We start from the raw sequence: 23,022 nt of genomic DNA on the forward strand, positions 1-23,022 counted from the left end.
AACTTGTGAAAATGTGGCCTCGATTTGCAGATTCTGCTTCATCATACATCCCAGGGAAACTGAACTTAATCAAAAACTAGAACTGCCAAGCATCATATTCCACATGCAAAAGTATGTACTGTGTATACAGAGAACATATGCAAAATAAAACAGAAATTCCATGAAAAAATTAAGACAAAAAACGCAAATGCGGAACACCAAGTACAACTTACCCGTGAATACTTGTGGTTGGGATTTTTTCTTGACAGAGGAAAGTTGCAATGAAGTCTGCTTTTCTTTTAGTTTCAACAAAAACCATTGTGCGTTCAGTGCCTGAAAGAGAATAGTCATTTTAAACAAATGATCCCCCTTTTATTGTTCCAAGAATGTTTTCAAACATGGAAAACCAATCCTTTATTTTAATTAATAACCTAACATGTTAATGCACCCCCACATAAGGCAGTATGCAACTTAATTGTTTGCCAAAAACAGTAACCAACACTTGCCTCAACTGAAACAAAATCTAGTGTTATGGTGCTTGCATAAAGTATACAGCTGAAACCAACATTTTAAAGCCACCACTTTCATACAGCACCCATGTCATGGTCACCAACACATTTAGTATATAGTGCATAATATTGACAGTATGAAGAGTACATTAAAAAGGTCTCAAATTACCAACATAAAAGGATTAATTTAGCATAGGAGACAGACACGTCAACACCTTGTAGAATGTGAGCTTGAAAATACCCCTACATAGTTTCTTCAAAGTACCACACCGCTCACTGAAGTGGATTGTGACACCCGAGTAACAAAAAATAGTTAGGGAAGAAAATAAAACTGGATGGGAGATAGGGTCACTAAAAATCAGCTCACCTGTGGTCTGAAGCATTTCAACCAGCTTGTCTCTCTTTGAATATTGAGTAACTTGCAGCACATTTTGCTCCACATCACTACAAGCACCTCCTACTTGACCAACTGCAAGGAATATGTAGCCAGGCTTTAAAAAGTCTGCAGCTAACCTTTAAAATTCAAAGACAGATAGAGATAAGATTTCAAACAAATAAAAGTTGGGTAGTTAAATTGTAAAAACAACCCCTAGATGAATTTAACTAAATTATGCCTTGATTATGTTAAGTCAAATAATGTATTCCCAATACATGCGCTTATGAACAGTTCCTTCTCTAATGAATGAAACACATGTGTGATTTGGGATTGTGAACACATTTTTATCACATTCCAACTGAAATGGGTGTGAATCAAGTCTGAAAAAAGGTTGCACAGTAAACTGAAGGTGAGCAAAAATATACACCCAAAGTAGTTTAAATAATTTTCCACATACTTCTGAATATCCTCTGGGTAAGTGGCACTAAACAAAAGAGTCTGTCGTTCTTCCTTTGGAGGCATGCCAGGAGATGCTACCAGCTTGCGCATTTCTGGCTCAAATCCCATATCCAACATCCGATCTGCTTCATCCAGTACAAGGTACCTTAGTTTGCTTAGTCCGACCTGGGTAAAAAGCATAAGGGAGCACATGTAGCACAGCCACCAAATATGACTGTGGTATACTCTGGCTTCAAGGATTTAAGAGCAAAGCATGGGGGGACAGGACAGATAGCTAGGGGTCTTTCCTGGGTAGGATATGGTATAACATTTGGATTTTGTTGACATTTTGCACACCTGTTTAAACATTAAATAAACCTAAGTAGATAATATTTCAGAGCACTACAGAAGCTCAAAAATAGTGGTAGTTGCTTCCTTACTAAAATGGGGTGCTGTCATTTGTTGAAGGCAAGCATGCACCATCCTCCAGCAGTTGCTGCTGACAATCTGCGTCTGCATTGTGAAGACTTTTCCCCATGCAGGGTTCGACATTAACCATGGCCCTGCGGCCCGGGGCCAGTAGTTATGAAGCACCACAGGCCCGACTGGGCAGGTAACATTTAACTAGTATTGATATATATATATAATATATATATATTATATAATATATATACCTTATATATATATATATATATATATATATATATATGCATATGGCTTCTGTTTCATAAATCCAGGAAAATGGGCCAGTGTTCCAAAAAGATGAAAATTAATTTACAAACCATTTTTAAAAACATAACTACAAACTAATCCTAACTTTCCCACCACACATCATATTTGTTGTACAGTCAGAATCTGAGACTGCATACCAAAGTGCTGTGTGGGTACTCATTCCCGCTGTAAATCTTTTACAAATCTGGTTTTCTACAACTAAGCAACCAACAAGCCAAAAGGAAAGCGCTGAAATCAATAAATCAAAGAAATTATGGGAAAAAAAAGACAAACATTTAGAATGGAGGCTTCATTTGACAGAGAAAAGAAAAAAAAAAAAAGTAACGTTTTGCCTTGTTTGGCGTCAGTTTCCCAGACTTGCAGTTAAAACAGCAGCTTTAATATTTGTTGTGAATTCAACATTTTGTTTACATCATATCCAGGCTCACAGTAAGATGTCCAGATGGATACCCAGACATGTGATTGAACTGTCAAACCTTTTGATTTGGGATCCAATGTGTTCAGGTCAAATGCCCTTCAGAATCTTTCCAGGACTTGGTGGTATCTCTCAGCAAGATTGGCTCTGACGTGGGAGAGGCTACACAAGCAACAACGCTCTAAATACGATCGTTTTTATTTTGTATTATGAATATTATTTTAATAGTTTTTATTAGGATTAGGGATGGGAATTTCGAATAGTTTCCTATTTGAACATACAGGGTGCAACATTTATGTTTATTCGATTACCTTAACTCTGGTCCTTTACGTTACCAAGAGTAAAAAAGGCAAATGGGTGTGCACAAGCAGACAGCATAACTAAGCCGGGTTCACAAAGTGTACATACAACGTCCAAGACGAGATTTCTTCATTCCATACTATATTTCCTTAGGCACAATATTTTCCTTTTATTTACTGAATTAAAATACCGAACTCAAAGAGCAGCAAAGTCACAGCACATCTCTCTTCTGAATAAAGCAATAGTAGCATAATATTGCGCAAACCACTAAACAATTATTTTTGCTGTAGTGTATTCAGAATAAAATAACTTTTCATATAGCAACCTAAATATTCTATGTATGTTTAATTAATATTAATTAATTAATATTTATAAAATAATCTTAGTGTAAATATTGTAATCCTGGCCAAAACAATAGAAAATACATTCCAACATTACAATAGTTTAACATTACTAATTACAATTAGCCATCCAGTACTGACATCAGATGAATCCAAGTCAAGTTACTTTGTTTATTCAATAATTTATAAACAATTCAGAACAAGGATCCCTGGTTGTACTTTTAATGGTCAGTGCAAATGTTGCCGTTACTCCATCCATTCACAGAAAGTCACCAGTAGATGTTTTACATTGAACTCCAGTCCAGAGTTAAAAAAGAGCTCTTTTCCAACTCCAAGTATCTTGCATTTTGTTATAGTTACTGCGTTGTTGTGCTTAACATTTAGTATGTGTTTATATTCATCATAATGTTAAATTACCTTTCTAATTTTAATGTACTTCTTCTTTTAGTGCTTGCTATATACAATAAATATATTGAGCCACATAAAATTGCATCCAGACCAGTAAAAACACTAGCTTACATTGAACTGCAGTGCAGAGTTAAAAAAGAACTATTTTCCAACTCAAAGTATCTTGCCTTTATTAGTCACTGCATTGTTCTGCTTAACACTTAGTAAGTCTTTTACATTCATCATAATGTTAAATTATCTTTCTAATTTCAATGTTACCCAAGTTTGGATTACTTCTTTTAGCACTTGCTATATACGTGTTAAATGGCTGAAGTAACATACATTGAAAGGCTTTGTTTAGCCACTGTCTTTTGAGACGTGGGCTCTCTCTGGTTACCATACACAGTTAGAAACATACTGAAAATAAAAACCATGATGAAAAAATATAAATATATTGGGCCAGATAAAATTGCATCCGGGCCAGTAAAAACACTAGCTCAGTGCTATGCATTGAGACTGCACGTTCTGCATCCAGCAGAATGCAACGCTTTGCCAACTTAAACAGGATGTGGAAATCAATTAGCAAGTCCCAAAACTGTTAACCAAGGGCATCTGGCATTCTTTAATAAAGGCTATATATGGTGTCTCCTGGCACGCACCATAAACAGATTGCAGCTAGTTCAAAATGCTCCTGCCAGGATCCTTACCAGATGTAAAAAACATGATCACATCACCCATCTTGCCCAGCTGCACTGGCTACCTGTAAAGTTCAGGATTATGTTAAAAACTTTCCTGCTCACCTACAATGCCCTTCATCACACAGGTCCCGAGTACTTCCTCAACCTGCTGACCCGCTATGTCCTTGCCCGTTGAGGTCCTCCGTCTGGCCTGCTTGTTATCCCCAAGCAAAAGTGCACCACACCGGGAGAACACGTTTAGCTTCATGGCTCCAACTCTTTGTAACTCTCTCCCAGCTTTGGTGCATGATGCTCCCAGTGTCAATAGCTTTAAATCAACTCTCAAGACCCACCCGTTCTTTCTTGCTTTCCATGCTCTTTAAGCCTGATATCTGCTATTAGCTGCTGCTACTATTTCACGTATTGTTGCTATCATGTATTATGTATTTTCCACTGTATTTAATGTATTCTGCATTGTTTGACTATATATCATGTATTACAGAGAAATCCATATTTCTACTATGGATTCTTGTTTTTACTGCATCTTGTAAAGTGATGGTAGTTCACTATGAAAGGCACTATATAAAATAGATTGATTGATGCAGTACGTTCGTTGTCAAGTTCGTCCCATCCAGGAATGTATTTTATCAGTACCAAGTCAAAAAAGGGAAAAAACTTGCCTATTTCGGGTTTAACATTCTAATTGCATTTAAAAAGTAAGCAGCAGGTTGTTTGAAGTGAGGTGGTTGTGCTGGATTGTACCTGTAGTACTGATTTAACTTTGTCTGCGCTGACTTTCTAGTTTGTTTTCTGAAAACATATTTGTTTTACATTCTTTAGCAGCCTCTGTAGTAGCCTTTCGTTTAAACTAAAGCAAAATAGCGATCATATTTTATCCAATCAGATTACAAGATGTGCAAAACAATTTACCTCCAGCTGCATGTAAAGTTCCTTTGGGAAATTTCTTGACACGATCCTCAACCAAAATATACTTCATTTTGCTTTTTGGCATTTTACCTCCAATGATAAACTAGATCACAAATTAAAATTAAAACATTGTTGTCATGTCAACAGGAAACAAGTTAGTCAACTGCTTTGGAGTATTTTTTATTTTTTTTAAATGCTATTTGCCCAAGGACTTTTTTGCACAATGCACAGGACAGCACAGCAATAACCAAAAAAAAAAAAAACAAACAACCCACCACACAATGGAACACTGACTATCTCACTTCCTACCGTACAGGTCACAGAAAACCCAGTTCAGACAGGCGGATCAGAACACCGTTGTCATGTCGACAGCAAACAAGAAAGCTAACCGACTTCAAGTTTTTTTTTTTTCACGTTATTTGCCTAAGACTTTTTTTTGTGCAATGTACAGGACAGCAAAAGAATAAAATTTAAAAAGCACCTATCTACAGAACTATAACACAAAGTTTGTGTCGCTTGAGTGTGCAGTAGTTAATTTAATCTCTTCAACTCTAGATGCAAAAATGAATGTGCACTCCAGATACCACATTTTGAAATTGGCAAATACCAAATTGCAATACTCTAATTGTTTTTGCACTTCATTATTTAGTATAGCCACAGGTACTGACACACAAAACAAACAAATAAACCTAACCAAACAAATTATGGTGGTGCTGGGTCCTTACCTTCCCTCTACCAATGATATCCATGAGTCTTCCTGGAGTTCCACACAATACGTTGCATCCTTTTAAAACTTCACGTATTGTGTACCCAGTGCTTATCCCGCCATACACTACAACCGGCCTCATACAGGTTCTGAAAAACACCAGTATGGAAGAACGCAACATCCATTACTTCTGCTATGCTGAATCTCAAGTATCCCTTTGTTTCATGTTAACTGGAATGTTTATTGTTTATTGATTAATTTACAATTGTATGCACTTCATTGGTAATGGAGAATTACTGGTGTAGTGGAGGTTTAATGTAAATGCAGCCCTTAATAAACACCCAATAAAAACTTTTCTACTGTTTAAAAATATCCACGGAGTATAAAATCATTTATTTTGTTTAAATGCTTACTTGGTCCCAATAAATTTTACAAGCATGTACCATAAGAACATTTACTCGATCTGGACAGTGCCCCAGCAGCAGCTGGAACCACCCTGGACATGGATGTGTTCATAAGCATTAGAGAAAGCCAAGGGGAAGCATTGTCAACACCAAATGAGTTATTTGAATACAAAACACCAGATGGTGATCATTGTGCTGCAAAAACTGGATCAAAGCCATTTAAAAAAAATTAAGTTAACAATAAAACCACACTTCCCACAAACGTTTCCAGGAAAACTTGGAAAAAAAAAGAAAAAGTCTTATCTGCCTTCCAGAAGGACTGGGTGAAGCGTGCCAAGATGCATTTCTTACTGAATTGCATAAATACATTTTCTATACCTACCCATACGCGAATTTCCTAGCCTCCAAATAGATCTGGTTTATTAGCTCTCTTGTTGGAGCTACGATTACTGCTTCAGGCTCCTGTAGTTCACTGAATTTACTAGCAGCAACTCCATCCTTCATCAGTTGTTGCAAGATGGGCAACAGAAATGCTGCCTGTATTTAAAATATAGAAAGGGCTTGTCAGCATTAGGACTCTTACTTGATTGTTTTTATTACACCAAAGCCAATGCACACGCCTTAAAAAAAAAAAAAAAAAAAAAAAAAAACACACACACACACAATATACTGGAGCTAAAATGCATACAAAAGACAGATTAAAATTAATCTGCAGATTAATGCAGATTAAAAGACACACAGCAGTATTCAGGCAGGTATGTAGGGTTGACAATCTGGTCATTTAGTTGGATAACTGCATATCAGCCAACACCACCCTGTTTATTTGCGCTTACAGTTTTTCCAGATCCTGTCTGTGCACATGCCATTAAGTCACAGCCTCCTAAAACTATCGGAATGCCATGCTTCTGAACTGGAGTGGGCTTGACATATCCCGATTTACTGATATTCCTGTTTAAAGTGTCACATAGTCCAGCCTCTTCAAAAGTCTAAAACAAAAAAGGAGTAAAATAAAATTAAACTAAGAACTCTGCCAATAAAACTAGTATTTTGCAAGCATCATTTCAAAAAGTAGTATTTCTCTAGGTCCTAGTACCCTTAAAACTAAAGGCAATGACTAACCATTATTGCCAGTGGAGCATTTCCAGATACATCCACTAGAATATCATCATATTTGCTAAAGTTGATTCCTGTCTTGTAATGAGCAAAAATCGTATCTTCTTCTTCCGGAGGTGGAGGGGGTACATAAATCACCTTGGGACCTTCGGAAAGAGAGTTGACAAAGTAGAGGGCAAGGGTACTGAGAAGGTGCAATACTTCATGAACAAACACCAAATGTGTGCTTGTTTACACAGCTAACAGGATTAAACATTTCAGAAGGGTTTATCTTATATACTTTCACCAGACAATGGGAAACACCAGTAGTAATACATTTGCAGATTTAGAATCTACAAATCACCAGACTTAGCCCAATCATAAGTTAGCTGGGTGGGACATAAACTCTGTTTCATTGCAGGTACTGGAGATGAAGCGATCTTTAAAACAGAGTAGTGTTAACAAATTGAAACAAAGCGACCAATCATAAGCTATAGGCTCTTAGTTTATTAATGGTAATCTGTGTAAACATGCTATTTAAAAATATTTGCATTGTGTATTTTATATAAACGTTATACTCCGATTTGAATTGGTATGTTTTTAATATATATACTGTATATGTCGCGGTAAGGCAGTGTATAAAATAAGAATCTATGCAATAGTTAGCATGCCCACAAACAGCCAAGTAAGAAACATTTATGCCCATGGCCAAATTACTTTGAGGACCACTGATTTAACCCATTCAAACTGAACATTTAAAAATAAAGCTGAATTTCAACAGTTATGCATTTTATTAGATGATTTCATTTTCAAAGTTAAACATTACTTTATACAGAGATGCCAACTATGAAAGCAGAAAATAGTAGCATGTCAGGCAGTATTTAACATTAGACGTGAGATTCAGACACTACTTTTAATGAAGGGCCATTCTGTTTTAAATTCTTCAATCTTTTAGATGGAGGAGAGTGAATTCCTATTAAAATAACAGATAAGTCAACGTGTGGTTGATAATGATAGCAAGGCAACATTTGCGCAGCAGTTCCTAACAGACTCCTAAAACCGGTTACTAAGCAACCTGACCCAGAGCTTTTAGTATGCCAGTTAAATGTAACAAAAAAAAAAAAAAAAAAAAAAACACAGGTCGGTGAAACACAGTAGTAATTAAAACAAAAAAAACCCCACAGGAACACAATATTGAAATAGTATTTCATAAACAAACATTCAAACATTTATTTAATAAAAATCGTATTATACCCGTTCAACGTAGTAAGGTTCTGCCACGGCCAAACCGTAACCGTTGGCATCTCTGTTTATAAACTTTTGCAATATCACCAAGTGTCTGGCAGCTTTAATACTACCTAATTTTACAAGGGAAGGACATGATCACTACAGTTCAGGACCGCGATCGGATAAACACGAGAAAGACGCTTCATTTTACTGGGCCACCATCCTTTGCATACATGTTGGAAACACTTATCACTGGATAGGAGAGGTATTGAAATTTCACTCCATTAGATTTTTGTGTGTGATGTAACAGAAGGGCATTTCAATTTTATAGGAGTTTTCAGCAGCATGCAGAAAGAACAGAGGAACTTGTTTAGAGACGAGAAAACACGGAAACACTGAAAATCCAATGTATGACTTGGAATAAATGTTACAATAGAATTGTGCTTTGTACGTTTTATTATATGTTTATAAAACATTTATCAATATCAAGAAGCGACTGGATAAAAGCAGACAATGTTTCACGAACAAAATTATGGATGAAATTGACTTCATAAATATTTATTTTGAGTAGTGTCCAGTAACATTTACTATGGCATTGCAATTTTACTAGGTTTGCTTATACCAGTTAGCATGTTGTAGTATTTAGCACTTCTGTTTATATAAGATTGCTTTGATAATAGAATACTCTGAGTATATTTTACAGTTTATGTACAGAAATTGAGATGCAGACAATGTAAACACTATGTAGAATGTCTTTTCAAGTTGGCAAGGCAATTGGATGAATCATTGCTGGAAGAAATACTGGCACTTGATTGTGAGGTATTAGAATCTGACAGTGACTCAGTTTATATAATATAAGTGTTCACAGTATTTAAATAAATGTTTACTTCCAAACCACGTGTTGTTTATTTTAACAAAACTCAGTGAGTGTTGAGTCCTTCAGGTAACAGAATAAAATATTTTTGTACCTTTCTCGTCGAAAAACCAAATCTACTGAATACAATTTTAAAAACCATACTTTTAAAAATAAATAAATAAATAAATGTATATAATCTCCATCTCTCCCTATATACATATACACACATACTTGTTCAAAGCTTATTCAAATATTCTACATTAAATCATTCCGTTCAAAACTATTGTTAATCATTTTAACACCTTAATCCATTAGACAATACATACCCGCATTTTCACCGCCTTCATCCTCTCTATCAGACCTAAAAGGCGCTGGTAAGAAATACTAAAGTTTATTCAGAAGTTTGCACTCAAGTTTACTAGTTTTCACAAAACTTGTTAAAAATGTAGGTTATTTCTAACATGCAGTAAATACATTTGTGAGAACTTAAGTAAACAGAGCATTCCAACAACTAGCCACTTTGTATGGTACAGAAGACTAAAAAATAAATAACTAGAAACAAGGTGGCACCCTCTAGTGGAATAAACTAGAACATCACACCTTAGGTGAGCAATGCAAAATAGTGCAACAAAACTACAGAAATAAAAAAAAGTAACTTTACAACAGTAATCTAACACATTAGCCATGGGTTCTCAAAAGGAAAAAGAGCCAGTAAATGGACAGTAAAAATATAGCATGACTAGCTTTGCTGGGATGCTCAGAGATTTCAGTGGTGTTTTTGTACTTTAATCTTAGTGTAGCTAGCTACTGACATGGCTGCGGTCTATTTGGATTACGTTTTATGTTCCCAACGTTTTATCTGCACTAGCCCAGATGGACCCCCTCTACCTTTTTCTGAAGAAAGTACTTAATCACCCCTTCCTTTATAACCACCTAAAAGCAAAAACAGTTGCCATTATAGTCTAAAGAACACTGCTGTGTTAATCGGCATACAAAACCTGCAATGAAGATGAGCAGTAGGTACTAAACTTACCGATTCTCCTATTAAAACATGCAAATTGAGTTACCTCGAGATCCTCCCCGGCCAAATCTTCCACGTCCTCCTCCTTCACCATTGTCATCACCTGCAACCAGAGTACAGAAAAGATAAACCCTATCTCAAAGAAATAACCCACCGCCTAATACTGTATTTGCACCAGCTTCTTAAATATTTTCGGGTATTATAGTTCAGTAAATCTGTCGTATTATCGTACTGTAGCAAGATCAAACACGTTAGCGATACATATGCACTAAAATTAAACGTATTCCCTTGTTGTGATATCGTAAAAATATGTATCCAAGTGCTTGTTCAGAGATATTGGAGGTTTGTGTAGAAGGCTGTATGCCTTTAAGAAAGCCCTTTTCAGCTGATATACAAATGCTTCTGTGCAAAGGAGGTGCTGTATTAACAAGCAAAACACAGTAAGCCCAGTTTCATGTAACAAGTTGTGATGGTGAGCAAGTGTGTGCGATTACTGTTGCAGGGCATGAATTTAAGTTCATGAAGGGCAAGGCAATATTGCCTTCGGTGGGCATGAAAATCCAGGGGCACAAAGGCAGTTCAGGAGGCAGAGGAGAAACAAAAATCCAACCCAAGGGCACCAAGGCAATTTCGTACTCATTCATAAAACTAAAAAGAAAAAGCTGGGATTGCTACATGATCTGAAAAGTAAAAAAAAAAAAAAAAGCTATATGGAAGTGATTTTTTTGTCAAAAAAATAAAATGATAACGTTACTAGTTAAAAAACATAACTACTGTGTTACCGTGTTCTCTCTAACTCATTTCATAACTCATGTCATAGCTACTAGCTCCTTGCGTAAGAATTTGAACAAAAATTGCTTATTTACTTAGTGTTCATATTTAGTGTGGGTGTTTCAGAGGAATAACCCAGCAACGGTCACTGAAGTGTCCATATAAGCCAGCAATGTATATAAGCTGAAGACCCAAAAGGAGTTATAATGAGTATTGCACACTATTTCAAAGTATTGCAATTTTAAGCACATAAACAGATCTCCCTATACCACATATGATCATAGAATACATTTGTGTAATTTGATATATGATAGGTGATTTTTAGCTGTAAATTAAAGATACATACGGTGTGCGTAGAGGTTCAGTCAGCAACACGTCCAAGGATCAAGATAACAAACCTGAACGACTTCCAAATCCCCCTCTTGTGCCTCCAAACTCACCGGAGCTGCCAAAACCATTGTCTCCATTATCTTTATTAAAAAAATAAAAAAAAAGAAGAAACACACCACAGTACATAGGAATGTATGCATATATACATACACTGTACCCCCCGACTGCACCTCACTTAAAACACATACCAAGTATCCCTATAGAGATGATCATCCGGTCTTCAAATAATTATATTTATACAGTATATCCAAGAACAATTAGTAGTTAAAATGGAACCACCACCCCCCCTCCCCAGAAAAAAAAGATCCATGCAGGCTTGTGCCTCTGCCATTTGACACTTAACTAACACTAATAAATAACTGAAACTTACTTTGAATGCATAAAATTCATTCCATTGTCACTCACCCTGTCGGAATCCTCCTCTCCCTCTTCCAAACCCACGGCCTCCTTCTCTGCCTCGTCCACCACCCGATTCAAACGAAGAACCCCCCCTGAACCCTACAGCCAACAAACAGATGAAACACTTCTTACACCCCACAGACGCACAACTGCAATAACTGTACTAGAGAGGGTGCACCTGCTTCATTAGGGTCAACTACCGAGGCGCACCGTCTACCCAGAAACTGGAGCAAAAAGCGACACCTCACTGACAGCACTGATTAATGGAGTGAGATGACAGTGTGCTGCTATAGAGAAATGCTTTATAAACCTAATGGAAATGTGAAAGATCTCTATCATGAATAATGTCTCATAGGTTAAAAAACCAAAGTCGGCAGTAAAAAAAAAAAAAAAAGGATTTAGAGAATGCTTGGGGGGAGACGACACACAGCATTTGAACTGGCAGTAAACAAAACTCCACCGCTGTTTCCAAAGCTACCTCCCCCATTTTCGCAGTCAGCACCTGCATGGAGAAAGCATTGAGAAATTCCAATGTTAATTAAGAGATCAGGTGCATTCTGCCTAGTTATATTTAGCTCAGATTATACGTGCTGTTTAACAAGCTATACGTTGATTATGCTGCAGTTAACATGAACCAAGAGGAACCCAAGAAGTTTCACTCCGTAACACACACACACACACCTGATCGGCAGGGGCTGGGTCCTTCCACGTTGTAGGGCACATAATTCATGTTTATCAGCAATCCCTCTCCCATATACTTATAACACTTGCAGGGATTAAAGTCCAACTTGATTACAGGTAAACTGGATTACATTTAAACCATCCAAGACTACTAAAACTATCAAACTAGAAACAAGTTTTCTGTTGGGTTGGGACATTAAACTGCTGAGCCGAGACACTTAAAACAATGTTGTAAGCCAAGACCTTAACTCAATCTCTCTGTGCTTCAGCATTACACCACAAGAAAGGATTTACCAAATATACCCATTTCTACAGCAACAAGGATGCACTGAAGTTATCTGGTGACCTCTGCTGGTACCCACAGACATTTTACAAGACATCCATTACCACCTGTTGAGGACTTTTCAAATCCTCTGCCATCTTTTGGGGGGAAAAAAAAAAAATCAAGACCTACCTAAAACATCCAGCATTTCCATCCCTGCAGATAAAAACCCTCTCGTAACATGCAATAGTGACACCACCATAAAACTACATTCAAACCAATTGGGGCAACTTCTCACAGTCAAATAACTAGTTTATTATTATGGATGTGCAAATACAGAAACATTGACAAATATCAATCTAATTTTTGGATATAGACTACTAATCACATAAATACATGCCATGAATACAGGAGAGGCGGGATTCAGAAAAATATGGGCAGGGTTAAGCGTCCTTGCATCTTAACATATTAAGAATGCATGGTATATGGTCTGTATTGGCATTGCATGTTTTTGGAAAATGCTCAATAAACCAGCCCCATTTGCTAAATCAGGTCTGTATACTTACCTCCTTGATTCCCAAAGCCACCCCTTCTTCCAAAGCCACTGCTTTTTTCACAGTTATTGTTCCAGTAACTGTTTCCATTACCTGCAAAAAGCAACACAGCAGGTATTTGATTCTTTGTTTGTATGTATGCAATTTCTAGAAATTTCTCAAATCATAGGTAATCATTTGTAGCAAGTTTTGCTTTTGTTGAGGGGGAGGGTTACAAGAAATAGATGTCTACAATTATTTGAGCACTTTTCTGGCAAAACTCCAAAAATGCCAATTCAAAAGTATTCTTACCCTGACAAGAAATATGAAACAGCTACTTGAGGCACCTTTAGCAATAATAGCCTCTTTTAAACTATTAGGATTGGGACTAGGCTATTCCAGAACCTTGACTTTATTCTTCTTTAGCCATTCTGAAGTAGATTTGATGTGTGCTTTAGATTGTTTTCACGATGGAACATCTAGTTGCATTTTGTAGTGGAGGGTTTCAGATGATTGGCCAATATCTTTTGGTATGCTATGGAATTCATTTTACCATGTACTGGAACTAAACTGCCTGTGCCACGACGTTTCCCAAGCGTGGCTTTTTCCTTGGCCTTCACTATGCAATACTCGACCTATGCTTGAAATGGAAACCCCAGTCAATTCACTTTTAATATCTTTGGCAGTCAATCTCTGATTAGTATTATTATTCTTCCTCACAATTATTCTACTTGTTCTTGGTGAAAGAACCTTCTTTCTTCCAGAACGAGGGAGTGCTGTGATAGTACTGAGTCTTATACTTCTTGATAATAGAAACAACAGTTGAAATTGGGATAAAGGTGATCCTCGACTTACGATGCTTCGACTTACGACTCTTTTGCATTATTACCCCGCTTCAACTTTACGACATCGATACGGCATTTACGACATGGCGAGACCCGAGCCACGTGCGCATGCTCTATGTCCGAACCACAGTACCTGTCGTGGTCGCCCTGACTTACTCTAGCGGTTTTTTTTTTTGTTTTTTTTTAGAATTTATTTGCCCTTAAATGACTGATAAAGGCAATTGACTCAAAAACGAAACCTAAGCTGTGAACATGATGAGGGTCTTGACTTCAGACGACCGTATTTCCTGCTAGGAGTACCACATACAAACACTGAACACGTCACTGGAAAGCCCAGAGTCTGTACTTTTAAACAAGCCAGTAAGTGTCTAAGTAATATGCACGTAATCACCAGGCTGAGTGTAAAGATTTAAATAAATATTTGCACGAGTCATTTTTGGTCATTTTTGTAAAACTCTTATCTGGCCGAAGAGTCAGGAACGTAACCCTAATTTATTGTTCCTATGGGAAAATGTGCTTCGGCTTTCAGGAACCAATTGTGTCTACAATGCAAGGAGATCTTTTATCCTTCTCCAGCTTTGACAATAAATAATTTTCTAGCTCTGTTTTTCCCTATACTGACTTATTGGTAATAACAGCAATCATCCTATGCCTAACCCTTTTATACATTCTAAGAATGTTCAACTACAATCCAGCATTTTCTAGAATTAGGTTTAGAATTATCATATTGAAATTTCTAGCACTGTGTAGACAATACTTTCATAGCATCATAGGTTATGAATAGTTTTCAGGGCTCTACGTTTAGATTTTTAACTACTGGTCCCTTGGGCCACTGAGCTAGTGTTTTTACTGGTCTGGATGCAATTTTATCTGGCTCAATATATTTATTGTATATAGCAAGCACTAAAAGAAGTACATTAAAATTAGAAAGGTAATTTAACATTATGATGAATATAAACACCTACTTAATGTTAAGCACAACAACGCACTAACTATAACAAAATGCAAGATACTTGGAGTTGGAAAGGAGTTCTTTTTTAACTCTGGACTGGAGTTCAATGTAAAACATCTACTGGTGACTTTCTGTGAATGGATGGAGTAACGGCAACATTTGCACTGACCATTAAAAGTACAACCAGGGATCCTTGTTCTGAATTGTTTATACATTATTGAATAAACAAAGTAACTCTTAGATTCATCTGATGTCAGTACTGGATGGCTAATTGTAATTAGTAATGTTAAACTATTGTAATGTTGGAATGTATTTTCTATTGTTTTGGCCAGGAATTACAATATTTACACTAAGATTATTTTATAAATATTATTTGTTAGAATTAAACACACATAGAATATTTAGGTTGCTATATGAAAAGTTATTTTATTCCAAACACACTACAGTAAAAATGGTTATTTAGTGGTTTGCGCAATATTATTGTTGCTTTAACTGGAAGAGATACACGCTGTGACGTTGCTGCTCGTCAAGTTCAGTATTAATTCCGTAAAACAAAAGGAAAAAACAACATGTGCGATTGTCTTGGATATTATTTGTACACTTTGTTAACCCTAACCCTAAACTTTACTGGCTTACACTTATGCTGTCTGCTTGTGCACACCCATTTGCCTTTTACTCTTGGTAGCGTAAGGGACCAGAGTTCGGGTAACGGAATACACAAAAACGTTGCACCCTGTGTATTAATAGGAAACTATTTGAAATTCCCATCCCTAATCCTCAAACACCATTAAAACAATATTCATAACACAAAACAACAACAATCCTTCTCAGAGCCTTGTCGCTTGTGTAGCCTCTCCCAGTCAGTGCCAATCTTGCTGAGTGATACCAGCGAGTCCTGGAAAGATTGTGAATGGCATTTTTGACCTGAACACATCGGATCCCAAATCAAAGTTAGACAATTCAATCACATGCCTGGGTATCCATCAGTACATCTTACTGTGAGACTGGATAGGATGTAAACGAAATGTTGAATTCACAACAAATACTAAAGTTGCTGTTTTATCTGCAAGTCTGGGAAACTGACGCCAACCAAGGCAGAACGTTACCTTTTTTTCAGTCATAATAAAGCCTCCACTCTACATGTTCGTCTTCATAAAGAAAGTAATTATGGAAAAAAATGATATTGATTTCAGTGCTTTCCTTTTGGCTAATTGGTTGCTTAGTTGTAGAAAACCCGATTTGTAAAAGATTTGCCGCGGGAACGAGTACCAACACAGCACTTTGGAACGTAGTCTCAGATTCTGACTGTACAATAAATGTCACACGATGGGAAAGTTAGGTTTACTTGGTATTTATGTTTTTAAAAAATGGTTTGTAAATGAATTCAGAACACTGGCCATTTTCCTGGATTCATGAAACAGAAGCCATATATACCAATGAATATATATAACAAATTATACATTATACCGAGCCCAGTGGTGCTTCATAATTACCGGCCAAACGGCTCTCTACTGGCCAGGATTAATGTCGAATCCTGATTTTTGAATTGGCATTTTTGGAATTTTGCAAGAGTTTCTGAAATAAATTGTAGATATCCATTTCTTTTAAATTTTTCCTCATCCACAAATGCAAAACTTGCTACAAAAGATTTTCCCTAAAATTATATATATATATATATTATATATATATATATATATATATATATATATATATATAATATATATATATATATACACACACACACACACACACACACACACACATACACACACACACAATTAGTACAATTAAATGTATAGGAAGGGTGAGGATGAGGGAAGAGGTGATTTGAACTTGATTGAAAAGTCAAACAGTAACCATAAGCCGCAACTCAGGAAGACCACACACAAGATATCGTACATGTAGTCAAATATTCTGCAGCAATGGCAATGGGTCTATACGTACGTGTACCTGTATATTCATAACATTATTTACCATTTATTCATTATTTTAATGCACGTAGCAATACAACTTCAAAACAAAACAAACTTGAAATAAGGTACAGTATAACACCTACAAAACATCACTTCTGCGCAGCAATGCAAGTAAAATATTATTATTAATAATAAAGTACTAATAGCTGGCATAAAGTTCATGTTAAGCATTAAATTTAAGAACTGTACAGAGCCTACAACTTGGAAAAAACTCCACCGATTAAGCTGACAAAAAATGACTGCAAACTAGACTAGGCTATATATACACACTGGGGAAAAAAATAAAATCACAAGACTGAAAACCATTTGCCTTCTTGAAGGCTTGTACACAGTACAGTATATTTTTTTTTTTATTTAAAGTAACTTAAAAGTAGCCTACTGTGTACACCTTCAAAACAAACACACCAATGAAATATGGGTAAGGTTCAGTGCTACTTTAAGCTCAGTGCATACACTACTGTATTCTCTGGCAACACAGGAAATGAAAAAAGATGTGTACAGTACCTTACTGTAGATATTGCGACTACAAAGTCTTTGATAGAAGTCCGCACAGTACCCGGCCCGAGTGTTACATTTTGTACATTTTTACATTTGTAAATATATACATGCATAACAGCAGGTTGACAGAACACAGTGGACTGCGTTATGCAATTAGCCGAAGTAAAATGCATTGTACAGCTGACTTCGGGACCACACAATTTCATGCAATTAAGCAAATTATGCATTTAGACAATATGCATTTAGCCGAATCGTATCATCATAGAAAACAATGCATTAAAAAACTCGACCAGTTGCATTCTATGCAATTAAACGATGTATGCAATTATCCAGTATGCAAGCAAGAGGAGTCGACTGTACAACTCAATTTTAGCCGTTTTCCAAAAACACCCTTATTTCTAAATCCCATACAGCAGCCAGTCGTCATCTGTGACAACATAAAAAAAAAAAAGTTTGTTTATATAAACAGAAATATACCCTCTATGACCTTAAATTCAAGTAGAACTGCCAAACATGCTACACATAATGGCATGCGTCTTAGCCCAGCCCCCGTGCACGTACAAATATTTATTAAAACTAAAAACATGCAATACAAAATGTTTCCCATCTCAGAAAACCCACACACAGCATGGTTATACAGTCACTTGCCATCTTGGTGCTGCTGCTGCGCAACTGAAGTACACCAGCTGTCATAAGACTGCATCCGATGAAACGTGGCTCCCTGTGGTTTAAAAGGCTGTCCACAGGATGAAAACCCTCCTAGAGAATGGCGGCCACAAAGCATTAATGCAACACTAACTTAGTGCACCCATGACGCATTGTGAACCTAGAATATAGTTGCACCCAGCAAGTCCAAGCAAAATGAAAAAAGTATTTAAATTCTCTCATCAAGAAATTGTTTTCATTTAATATATTTATACCATTACTTCATAACAAGCAACCTAAAAGAGAGTTAAGTTAAATTAACAGTTCAAGACATGCACAAATAGAACAAAAATAATTTGTATGAGCTTCATTCCAATTTGATAATCAGTTCTGCAGATGCTGTGTTTATAGGACAGTTAACATGTGTGAATGTGCCAATACTGGCACGAGTAGAATTGAACAGACTGACCAGAATAGTTAAGGTCTGTTTATGGGGCTTTGAGTGCCGGTATAACCCCTACAGCCACAGACCTACAAATCTATTATATACAGCTTTAGTATTAATATGCAAGATAAAACCCCAGCTATATTTGTTTTATACACATTACCAAACTGTATTTAGTCTATTGTCAGTTTCATTGAGAGGAAAAGACTGAAGAGAACATCAAAAAGTTACTAAACGGACTTTGCAGTTGAATGGAAATTTGTTTGTTTTTTTAAAGCAGATGTGTTGATGAAGAATACAGCACAGCATAAAAACTGAAAGATGCACGGTTAATGTCACACAGACCTGTCAACTGTCCCGTATTCACCGGGAGTGTCCAGTATTTTGGACCCTTCTCCCGGACATCTCCCTGGAAAGATTTTCTTCCGTAGTTTGGTCAAAACTCTACTGTTAACCCCCCCTTATGTCAGCAAACCTTGCTGGTTTGTGGTTACTGCAATCCCCATCTGTACCTAGTAGGGTTTAGTACCCAGGGGAGTCCTGTGGCAGGCATGCATTTAGTGTGCGAGGCAAGTTCACATAGCCACGCACCACAACACCACATTTTATCCACGGGGCTTTGCCCCACCCCCTCAAATTATGGAAGGGCTTTTCTTCAGTACTGCCACAGTAATACACAGGAAAGGCCCTGAAAACAAGCCTCCGCTAGAACAGGCAGAGAGGCAGTTTGTGTGCACATTCACAAACGTGTAAACCATGAAAGCTAAAGTACAATCCATTATGTACAAAAGAAATGTGGGGAAAATGCAAGTTGACATAGGTTAGGAACAGGATTTAAATGTACAACAGGGAGGGTTCCTCACCCCCCCCCCCCCCCCCCCCCCCCCCACCTAATGTAAGATATAGAGTCACTGAATTTAAAGCAGCCAAATGCACTGCTTTGCATTTCAGATGCACTTGCAAGCATGTGCATTTTGCTGAAAACTAGCATAAAGCATCAGTACATCGTTGCCTACATCCACAAGATCAGGGGTATGCAATTTGTGTCACCCGACGCTTGCCACAACAAGAGTTGCCGTTATTTATTAATTGGTGATTTAGCAGACGCTTTTATCCAAAGCAACTTGCAGAGAGGTGAACTATGCATCAACTGCTGCTGCAGTTACTTACTATAGGACCTTGTTTTTTTACGTCTCATAGCAGGAGATGGTGGTTACAACCGAGCACCCCTCTCTGAAACCATCTTAAAACCCCTGACAGGCTCATAGCTTGTATAGAACTCCACCTTCTAGCGGCTACTCTTACGAAAGGGCGTGAGAAGATCTAAAAAGAGGTTCTGAAAACGGTTTAGTGCAAAATGTCTTCTGAAGGTAGGCAACCACTGCTCTGTACTGAAACACATGCCCGGGTTGGGTTACACTTTGCCTGCTGAACAAACAGTTTTTACGTATTTATTTTTCCTATGTTCATTCTGTTGCTAGAAAAACACTCCAGTATATTTCTAAGGAGCCACAGAAGTTTCTGAAAACTGAATTGTAGAAGTCTAGCACATACACACAAGTGTTTACGTCCAACCTCTATCACTGCTGTTTGGCTAGCTATGGAAAAAGCTGATCTTTTATTGGTTACTAAGAAACCAAGGCAAGGCATAGGCTAATCTTTGAAACTTAAGGTATTATTTACATTTTTGGTAAATTGGCAGATAACTGAGACTGCTTTCTTAATACATGAACCTGGCATTTAAATGCAGCAATCTATTTAAAGTATAGAGGACTGTCCTGTGGTCACACGTTTTCCTTCTTCAAATAAACACTTTAATAGACACAGGATGCCAGGAAACGCCGTAGAGTGTGTTTATTACTTACAAACAAAATAAACAAAAGAAAACCTAACCCGATCTCAGGCCCCTGCTAAACAAATGTTTCCCTAATTAATAACAAGGCAGGCTAAGCCTGTTACCTTGTCACCAAAACCAAATCATAACCCAAATACCTTTCCAATAGTTTGTTGTCCCATTTCCACCATACTCACAATAACCAGCTTACTCTCCAACTCTCCCAACCAAACTCCAATCATCACCCACATAAACACACACACACACACACAACCTTTTACACAATTAATTGGTTTACTAATTACTCCATTGACTAAACCTGTCATTGGTTCCCTGACTCCAGTAACCTCTACTAGGTCCTAATGCCCCCCATGTATGGTCTCATCCAAATAGAGATGTACTTTGTTTACCCTCCTGTTAGTTTACATTGTCTTTTCTATTTTTAATCGACCAATCCCTTACAATATATAAATTTAAACCACCATAGGTCACTAAAGTATTAGATTAGAAAAAAAAACATTGTTCTGCGCAACTTCAACTTATTTGAGTCTCCTTTGTGGTCAAGCGTGTACTTGTTAAAAGACAAACTTTCCCTGGCAAACAGTGTAATGACTTTTTTCTTCTCATTTTAGTGTTGCTTACCTAGTTTGCCATTTACCACATACTTTTTTCAATTTAAGCGCTCCATTAAAAAATGTTTCTTTTTTTTTTTTTTTTACTAGACTTGAATACAAGCGATATTTATTGGGCACGCACAATCCAAACTACACAGAAGCTATTTTTATAATTTCAATAACTCCCTAGTATTGCTTATTATAGTTGTACTGTTAGTATGTTACTTAAATGTATTCACAAATGTGTTCCAAACTGCATGAAAGGAACATTTAAAGTATGTTATACATTTATTGAGGTGAGGTGGGGTCACAGGGACCCTTTGGTGTATCTTGAAGAATTTAGAGAGTCAAACTACAAGGCTAGATCCACCCCTGTTAAATCACTAATTGATAGATGTGTTCACTGTTAAATAAAATCCAAATCCTTAAGTTACTCAACTTGTGTGTTTTGTGCGACGAGGAGGGGGCCCTGCAAGAATGTATTATGAAAATGTGACGTGACGTGGATACATACAGCCCCAGATTCGGATACTCACTCCTCTCCTAATTTTTCCTACCTGCAGTAAACGTATTGCTTTTGAAATCTTCTTTCTTGCCAAAGTTGTCCTGTTAAGAGTAAAAGCAAGCAGTTACATATTTGACTGAAGAGCAAGAGGGGCGATAATCTGACAGAATGCAAATGCCTTGAAGTCCAGAGGTGCTGTATTAACACCAGAATACGATAACCCAGTTTCACGCAGCAGTTGTGATGGTGACCAAAGGTGTCGAGTACTGTTAACTAAAAACGTAGCTTACCATAAAATGCTGCTTTCAAGAGATTTAGACCAAGAACGAAAAAACTGAAATACACTTAAGGTTTGTGTGTTGGACATGTGCCATTAACAAAATGAAGCTAAAATAATTATAATGAAGGGCTGAAACTCAGCAAAAGGGCAATACTATACAAATAAAAAGGGAAGTGAAAAGGTCACCATATCAAGCTGAAAGGTTTTCTTTGTGAACTACAACAAACCAATGTTGTCTTTCGCCACTCAAATCATAGGTTGCCTACATAGGTTTTGAGTTAACACAGACAGAGTGCATCTTCTTTAACAGGCGCATTTATCCCCGATAGATTCGGTTATATTACCTTCAGGAGTCCAGAGATGATTTAATTGATCTAGTTACATGACCAGCTGATATCTATTGACTTCAGTTTTGTACTAATGCAGGCGTCAGCTGCTGCTAGGAAAACCGAGTATTTCTCAAACTGACTAATTTAAGATAACAGAACGCACACATACTTGGGAGTGTAATTAGGCAACATTTAGACAATTAAATGAAATGTACTGCAGCTTACTTGACCGCAGTAGAAAAACTGCCACTCACTAAACTTAGCTTTCAGATTGTGACAATGGAAAAGAATGGTTTGGAAATATCTACTATATATGATATTGTTTTCTGTGACGTATTTAATATCGAAATAACAGAACAAACTCACTGAAATGCAAACCTGTTTTTTTTTTTTGTTTTTTTTACTGAAGCAATGGTTACATGTACAGTTAAAAAAAAAAAAAAAAAAAACATAAGAGCTGGCTGCACCCGCTCTCAGACCAGGACTCCACTAACAAGGCATGTGAGCTGCAGCATGCTATTTCCCATATTACAACTGCACAATTAAAAAGGTGCAGTCACGATCTCCCTACACATCACTCCGAAAATCTCAAAACATAAAATGCAGAGTTCACTGCAGTCACAGGCTGCATAGATTATCTATTCAACAGAATGAGGCAATAACTAGTACTAACCTAAAA

The 23,022-nt window shown here is 37.0% G+C and overlaps 1 protein-coding gene across 1 annotated transcript in view; it reads right to left on the reverse strand.

Annotated features, from left to right (window-relative positions):
* LOC121300990 (ATP-dependent RNA helicase DDX4-like) overlaps window positions 1-23,022 on the reverse strand; it is a 28,180-nt gene that overhangs the window by 3,898 nt on the left and 1,260 nt on the right. The window contains 16 exon segments of the mRNA XM_041230046.1: window positions 213-312; window positions 856-1,001; window positions 1,322-1,488; window positions 5,807-5,936; window positions 6,574-6,728; window positions 7,025-7,177; window positions 7,311-7,450; window positions 9,693-9,737; window positions 10,255-10,299; window positions 10,434-10,490; window positions 11,557-11,628; window positions 11,954-12,071; window positions 12,403-12,449; window positions 13,457-13,537; window positions 18,340-18,450; window positions 21,787-21,835. Coding sequence (XP_041085980.1) covers window positions 213-312; window positions 856-1,001; window positions 1,322-1,488; window positions 5,807-5,936; window positions 6,574-6,728; window positions 7,025-7,177; window positions 7,311-7,450; window positions 9,693-9,737; window positions 10,255-10,299; window positions 10,434-10,490; window positions 11,557-11,628; window positions 11,954-12,071; window positions 12,403-12,449; window positions 13,457-13,537; window positions 18,340-18,450; window positions 21,787-21,835 — 1,616 coding nt within the window.

Source organism: Polyodon spathula, chromosome 2 (genome assembly GCF_017654505.1).
Source record: "Polyodon spathula isolate WHYD16114869_AA chromosome 2, ASM1765450v1, whole genome shotgun sequence".
In the NCBI taxonomy this organism is placed as follows: Eukaryota; Metazoa; Chordata; class Actinopteri; order Acipenseriformes; family Polyodontidae; genus Polyodon; species Polyodon spathula.